Genomic DNA, 7,906 nt, shown 5'->3' on the forward strand with positions numbered 1-7,906 from the left:
CCTTTTAAAAGTAGAATTTAATTTCAATGCACTTTCAGTGTAAAATAGTTTTATACATGCATTTAATTACGCAATATAACTTCAGCAAAAATAATTACTTTTCACATTGGTTGCATAAATGGTCATCCAAAATACCAAAACGATAAATATAATTGCACGACTATATAAAATATTGAGTAATTACCCAAATCAGTCCCAGAGATTTTAAAAATGGACATTTCAGTCCCCAAGAAAAATTAATACACAAATCAATCCCCAAAATCTTACTCCGATGAACAAATCAGTCCGCAGTTCATTTTTCGGCAGAGTAATTATTCATATCAGTCCCCAAGGATTTTAAAAACGGACATTTTAGTCCCAAAAAAAAATTAATATACAGATCAATCCCCAACGTTTTTTAACAGTTCTCCATCCAAAAAAAATAAGATAAAATTATTATTATTAGCAATTGGGAAGAACAGGCCATTGTCTGGTGCCATCTTCAGATATTATTATTATTATTGAGTTACTATATATATATATATCTAATGAATAAATTTATCATTATTTTTATTTAGAAAATATAAAAAATCATGGTATAATATTATTATGTAATTAATAATAATAATAATAATAATAATAATAATAATAATAATAATAATAATAATAATCAATAAAATTATTAAAAATTATTCTACAAAAAATTCAAAATTAAAACTATTTGATATTTTTGTATTTAATATAATCAAAAGATGTCCTATTTTAGAAAATATGTTTGTATTAAAAGAAAATATTTTAATTTGGATTTCAAAACATCATTATTAACTTAGCTTTGTGCATGTGGACGACGACACTAGCATATTAATACACTCTTTTCATTAGAAACAAGTAAGATGAATAATGATGCTTTCAAATCCAAATTAAAATATTTTCTTTTAATACAGACATATTTTTTTAAAGTAGGACATCTTTTGATTATATTAAATATGTGTGTATATATATTTTTTTTATATTAGAATACATACATAAGAATCTAATGAATAAATTCATCATTATTTTTGTCAAAAAAATACAAAAAAATTATCGTACAGTATTATTGTGCAATTAATAATAATAATTTTATTTTATTTTTTTGGATGGAGGACTGTTATGTCTAATGGAGAAAAACGTTGGGAATTGATCTGTATATTAATTTTTTTTGGGACTAAAATGTCGGTTTTTAAAATCCTTAGAGACTGATCTGGGTAATTACTCTGCTGGGAGACTGATTTGTCTGTCGGAGTAAAATTTTGGGAATTCTGTGTATTAATTTTTCTTGAAGACTAAAATGTCCATTTTTAAAATTTTTGGGGACTGATGATTTGGATAATTACTGTAAAATATTTTAATTGTTGGTGTATCAAAATTTAACTCTTTAAAATTTTATTGACTTTTATGTTGCGCTTGTTTTTTAGAACAGAATAAGACAAGACACTGAGAATAAGACACAAATGACAAAGAAACAAAATTTTGTATTCTTGTATTCTATTTGGTAATAAACTAAAATAAATTATAAAAATCTAATTTATTCTCATTTTTTTTATTCAAAAAATTTGAGAAGAAAAATATAATAATAAAAAATATAATTATGAAAAATTAACCAGAATAATAAAAGAAAAAAATAAAAAACAAGTTGTGTTTTATTAATTTTTCTGTGTCTTTTCTGTTAAGATAAACACAAAATACACTAATTTAATATTATTAGACACAATATTTTTCTATTTATATCTTATTTGTCAAATATAATTTTATATTTTTATGTTCCTTTATTAATATCCTATCTCTATAAATAAACCTTAAAAATTACAAATACAAACAAATAATTTTTTTTACCAAGATTTTGAAAATCAAACCGAATCAGTCGGTTCAACTAAATTAACAAAAACCGATCGATTAACCCCAAAATTATTCTACAAAAAACCAAATTAAAACCCAATTTTTTAAAGGCCCGATTCTTCCATTCAGAATCAAAACGGCGTCAAACGGAATCCAGATTACATTGTTGTGGAGGATATATGTGTTTCTGTTGTTGACTTTTTTTCAGTGGATTAATATTTTGTAGTATATAATTGAATCTCTTCACCTCGCGTCGCCAGGTCTGCTCGGAGCTGCTATTGGCGTCGCCGCCTCTTTCCTCGTCGTCAAGCCCGCCTCTTTCCTCGTCGTCATCGGCCTCCCTGAACTCGTGTCTCTGTCCTCTTCGTCGAGCCCCCTCTCTCTCTCTCGCGTCAATCCTGTCTTCGAGGCCCCCTCTCTCTGTCCGAGTTCACTCTCCTTTCTCCCTGGCCGTCCCTTCCCTTCCTCCCTCGCCGGCGTAAGCAAAGCTGCTTCAATTTATGTTTTCTTATTTTGTTAATTTTACTGATTCTGAGTTGCTGATATCTGATCCTGGGTTGCTGATTTTTCTGTCTTTGTTTATTTTTGCTTTTGTTAAAATTTCTATCCACCAGCAGCCTCCGCCGTCGCCTGCAAACTCTGCTGCCGGCACCGCAACGAACACCCAGAAACTTAGGTATTCGTTCTCGTTCTTCATCTTCTATTAGTTGTTCTTTCTCTTTCTAGAACCTAAATTTGTGTCTCCTGTTTTATTTTATCCAAATACTCTTTTTTTTTTCTTCCTCTGGAAATTGAATTTATTTATTTTTAAACTATGGTATTTCGTATGGTGTTTCGTGTCATTTTCGAAATGATAGAACTTTGGCATTAGAATTTCCCTAACTGAATTGGGATTGATGGTGTGATTTTTCTGCTACTTTTCTGTGCCTCTCGATATCTTGATTTCTGAGTAATTGATTATTGAATATTGATCTGTTAAGAATATGGATTAGGTCAATTTTAAAATTTAATTGTTCATCTATTTATGTTATTAGATTAGTTCTGGTTTTGCCTCCTTATGAGATGAAAATACAGTGTGTGATTAAACTTTTATCGATTCAGCGAGTGCTTTTTAATCTTTGTGACTAAACCCTGCTGCTTTATGAAAGAATGAACTAATTAACATTCTCAAACCTTAATTTGCTTCTGATTTGCTTGTCATTTGAATTTAATTAAAACACGAATGGAAGGATGAAGGCCTTAGTTTACTTCTATTTTGCTTGCCATTTATGTTCACTAATCCATCTTCATTAAACACAATGTAATAAGTTTCTTGCTGATGATGGTCTGCAGTCATTAATTTATAATATCACACAGAACATTATTATTTTTCATAATTGAAAAAGTTGAGAAGTAGAAGAAATACAATCTCTGGGATCTCTTTGGAACCAATTTGAATTACAAACTAATAGTGATGTTGAGAAGAAAATGAGTTAAAAATAAAATAGAAAAGGAAGAGAGGTTGAGATATAGATTATGATACAAAGGGATTTCTAAACAAAACCTTATCCGCTCTGCTCTTTCTCTCTCGACTGTTGCTGTTCTAGCCAGATAGGTACAAAACCTTGTTATTTTTCCTTATTTGCTAGTTAATTTTTGTGAAGTTCAAAGTTGATAATTTGATATAGCATTTGTTTAAAATTATTCTAATGTTAAGTAATTAGTTAGAATTTGCCCTCACCACATACTGATGTTTTGGGAACCGGGCACATCATCAAGATAATGTAAAACAAGAACTCAACTTAGCATTTGTTATGTGATGTTGCTGAATTCAACTTTCAATTTGTAATTTATAATGCAGCTGGAACATAGGACATGTGAAGTCCAAAGCAGCTGGACAAAGAAATTGTAGCTGACTAAACCAACGCTTCAAATTCCGCAACCGCCATTTTCTAACAACAAAATCCTTTGTTTTACTGCACCCTTCAACTGGGGCGATGTCTTTGTCAAAAGAATCAGACCCAACGTTGGGTTACCTCACGCGGAAGGACACTGAGGTGAAGCTTCCACGGCCAACGAGGGTCAAGAACAAGACACCTGCTCCAATTCAAATCACAGCGGAGCAGATTCTACGGGAGGCTCGGGAGCGGCAAGAGGCTGAGATCCGCCCGCCAAAGCAGAAGATCACCGACCCCACTGAGCTTGGCGAGTACCGCCTCCGCAAGCGCAAAGAGTTTGAGGACCTAATTCGGCGTGTGAGATGGAACATTGGCGTGTGGATTAAGTATGCACAGTGGGAAGAGTCTCAGAAGGACTTCAAGCGAGCACGCTCCGTTTGGGAGAGAGCACTGGAAGTTGACTACAAGAACCACACCCTTTGGCTCAAGTATGCAGAGGTGGAGATGAAGAACAAGTTCATCAACCATGCACGCAATGTGTGGGACCGCGCTGTCACCCTCCTCCCGAGGGTTGACCAGTTATGGTACAAGTATATACATATGGAGGAGATGCTCGGCAATGTCGCTGGCGCCAGGCAGGTATTCTATGAGTGAGCAAACTGAATAAATTACTCACACATGGATTACAGTTTATCTAACATCAAGCTTTATATCTCTCTAATACTACTGCTGCATAAGTTGAAACAGATAAATAGCTAACAAATATAACTGATTATATGAAAGTGTAAGTAACTTGACTTTTCACATTGGCAGGTTTTTGAGCGGTGGATGAAGTGGATGCCTGATCAGCAGGGATGGCTCTCTTACATCAAGTTTGAGCTTAGGTATAACGAAATTGAGCGAGCTAGGGGGATATTCGAGCGTTTTGTGCAGTGCCACCCTAGGGTTGGGGCGTGGATTCGGTATGCCAAGTTTGAGATGAAAAATGGGGAGGTGGCAAAGGCTAGGAATGTTTATGAGAGAGCAGTGGAGAAGCTTGCTGATGATGAGGAAGCTGAGCAGCTGTTTGTTGCTTTTGCCGAGTTTGAGGAGAGATGTAAGGAGACTGAGCGTGCAAGGTGTATATATAAGTTTGCCCTTGATCATATCCCCAAGGGGAGGGCAGAAGACTTGTACCGTAAGTTTGTGGCATTTGAGAAGCAGTATGGTGATAGGGAAGGGATTGAGGATGCTATTGTTGGCAAAAGAAGGTTTCAGTATGAAGATGAAGTAAGGAAAAATCCGTTGAACTATGATTCATGGTTTGACTATATACGATTGGAGGAGAGTGTGGGCAACAAGGAAAGGATCAGGGAGGTTTATGAGAGAGCTATAGCAAATGTTCCTCCCGCAGAGGAGAAGCGATTCTGGCAGCGATACATCTATTTGTGGTATGCTTGATTTTAATACCTTTATTCCTTAATATGTTTATATTCAGGATTTTTACTTTTTTTCATTTGCCCCTAATATTTGCCATTTGTCTGTGTTACTTAGGATTAATTATGCACTCTACGAAGAGCTTGATGCTGAAGATGTGGATCGAACAAGAGATGTATACAGGTTTGTGCCTTGTATTACTGAAGTTCAGAAATTAATTTTGGAATTCTTCTAAAATTTCTTACGGTTTTGTTTTTAAATCATAATTTTTATTGTATTCTTTTTATAGTAGTAGTAATGTTAAACACAAATTCTTGCATAAAAGTTTCACCCTCCTTGTCCTATACCAATATACATCTGCATTTAAAGTATCTTATGTGCTTCGAGATACCGTAAACTCAAATAGATTCAATTTTGAACCCTATCAAATTGATTGGTTGGAGTCGCCATGGTAATTAGCTTTATGATATAGCATAACCTTGTCTAACATATAGTGATTTGATTTGGATAATGGTCATAGCACTGCAATTTCAATAATTATGAATGAATATCACATCTGTGGTATTGAAGCCAACTCCAATGTTGATATTTTGTATTGTATATTGACACTGCTGCTCCTCTTTGTGGCTGGCTTTCTTATAGGGAGTGTCTCAACTTGATACCACACAGTAAGTTTTCATTTGCAAAGATATGGCTTCTAGCAGCCCAGTTTGAAATACGTCAGCTGAATCTCAAGGGTGCTCGACAGATATTAGGAAATGCCATTGGAAAGGCTCCAAAAGACAAGGTAATACATATTTTGATGTAAATGCAATGATGTCTTTTTATTGAAGCATGGTTATCTTACACAGCCCTGCTCTCTGGACAACAGATTTTCAAGAAGTATATAGAGATAGAACTGCAGCTTGGTAACATAGATAGATGCAGAAAACTATATGAAAAGTATCTGGAGTGGTCGCCTGAAAATTGCTATGCTTGGAGCAAGTATGCAGAATTGGAGAGATCTTTATCTGAGACTGATCGAGCTAGAGCAATATTCGAGCTTGCAATCGCGCAGCCAGCATTGGATATGCCTGAGCTATTGTGGAAGGTACATTTATTGCCTTGCACCAATCAATGCCTAACCATTCTTGTGATCTCATTCTTTCATCATTTCTTTTCTCTTATGTATTATGACATCTTATGTAATGCATAATTTTTCTAATATGCTACATGCATATTTGTGCTAACCTGTCTATCAATTTGTGATTTCAAAACAGGCATATATTGACTTTGAGACTGCAGAAGGCGAATTTGAGAGAGCAAGAGTGCTTTATGAAAGGCTTCTTAATAGAACAAAGCACTTGAAGGTATGGATAAGCTATGCAGAATTCGAGGCAACGGCAATAGATCAGAACAGTTTAGACTTGACAGAAGAAGAGCAAAAGAGGGAATGCCTTCAGCGTGCTAGAAGTATGTGATCCCGATGCTTTTGTTGTTTGTTTATTCTTTGATCTGAAGTGGAATGATATCCTGATTCACTCTACTTCTGTTTCGTGCTTAAATCAGGGGTGTTTGAGGAAGCTCTTAACTATTTCCGATCGTCAGCTCCGGAACTGAAGGAAGAAAGGGCAATGCTATTGGAGAAATGGCTCAACATGGAGGCTTCTTCTGGGGAGCTTGGTGATGTTAGCTTAGTCCAGTCTAAGCTGCCGAAGAAGCTGAAGAAGAGAAGACAAGTTACTACTGAAGATGGTTCTGCCAGGTTTGTATTTTGTTACTTTCAATATCCTATTTTTGCCATTCTGGTTATAAAAGCCTTTATTAGATTTCATATTAACTCGATTCTTTTGATTTGGCAGAATTGAAGAATTCATCGACTATTTGTTCCCTGAAGAAATTCAGACGACTAATCTTAAGATCTTAGAAGCTGCATACCAGTGGAAGAAGAAGCAAAAATTGTCTTCTGGTGACAACTAACAATATTTTCATCTTTTGTCTTGTTTGTCACATGTATATATATGTGTTCAAGTGATTACGGATGGGTTATTGTTAAAATCGAAACTGTTGAATACAGTTATGGTGACTACAACTTAGCCCAGTTACGTCTTTATAACATTCACTGTTTCATCCAAGGCCGACAAATGTTAATCTACAAAACCAAATTTGCTTGTACCTAGTTTGGCAGATTATGAACTGATTATGTGCAAATCATTAGGAGCGATTGTGGTTTGAGGTAAAAGGATCAAGAGTTGGTTGTGCTTAGAGACGAAGAAACCAACAAGGCAGCTTTTTATTTTTTATTTTTTTAATTGAGTTTCATCGCCATTTCTATTCCGACCGTTTTGGAAGATTTGGTCACAAAGACCAGGAATATTAATATTATACGAGTTCAGAATGTTCTGCGTCTCGTTTTCTAGCCAAACCATACAATATACATATAACGAATGAGTTGCAATTCGTCGCCCTCGTTTTCTTTTGGCTGTGTGTAATGTGTATTGCTCAGGTGAATATATTAATTTTATATATTTTTAATCATGTTATAAAAGATTAATAAACTAAAAGGAAAAAAGAAAAACAAAATAGTATGTGCAAATTGAAAATCAGATGTGTTGTTTCATGTATTTTAATATATATTTTATATTTTAATATATATTTTATACGAATAATTAATTTGTACGTTAATTTTTTTTACGTATGCCTGATATTTATTAAAAAAAAAGTAGCAGATCTACGCTTGATAGGATACCAAAGAACGTCTAAGTAATTTCTTTATACGA

General features: G+C 34.2%; 1 protein-coding gene across 3 annotated transcripts; it reads left to right on the plus strand.

Annotated features, from left to right (window-relative positions):
• LOC107608976 (crooked neck-like protein 1) lies at positions 2,087 to 7,363 on the plus strand. Of its 3 annotated transcripts, none has more exons than XM_016310784.2 (10): positions 2,087 to 2,332; positions 2,469 to 2,530; positions 3,695 to 4,370; positions 4,545 to 5,161; positions 5,265 to 5,330; positions 5,790 to 5,934; positions 6,019 to 6,237; positions 6,407 to 6,599; positions 6,696 to 6,891; positions 6,989 to 7,363. In XM_016310784.2, the coding sequence occupies exons 3-10, from the start codon at positions 3,831 to 3,833 to the stop codon at positions 7,104 to 7,106; spliced, it is 2,094 nt and encodes a 697-aa protein (XP_016166270.1). In that variant the 5' UTR covers positions 2,087 to 2,332; positions 2,469 to 2,530; positions 3,695 to 3,830; the 3' UTR covers positions 7,107 to 7,363. The 3 variants fall into 3 exon arrangements, 2 of the variants coding, with proteins under 2 accessions (XP_016166270.1, XP_020963175.1); XM_021107516.1 differs by having other exon boundaries at positions 2,472 to 2,530; XR_002351286.1 differs by lacking the exons at positions 6,696 to 6,891; positions 6,989 to 7,363 and having other exon boundaries at positions 5,999 to 6,237.

The sequence above is a fragment of the Arachis ipaensis genome, chromosome B07 (genome assembly GCF_000816755.2).
Source record: "Arachis ipaensis cultivar K30076 chromosome B07, Araip1.1, whole genome shotgun sequence".
In the NCBI taxonomy this organism is placed as follows: Eukaryota; Viridiplantae; Streptophyta; class Magnoliopsida; order Fabales; family Fabaceae; genus Arachis; species Arachis ipaensis.

Coding starts and splice junctions, on each gene's coding strand:
- LOC107608976 (XM_016310784.2), top strand. CDS start 3,831: ATGTCTTTGTCAAAAGAATCAGACCCAACGTTGGGTTACCTCACGCGG. Junction 5,935..6,018: donor GAAAGGCTCCAAAAGACAAG/GTAATACATATT, acceptor TCTGGACAACAG/ATTTTCAAGAAGTATATAGA. Junction 6,892..6,988: donor ACTGAAGATGGTTCTGCCAG/GTTTGTATTTTG, acceptor TTGATTTGGCAG/AATTGAAGAATTCATCGACT.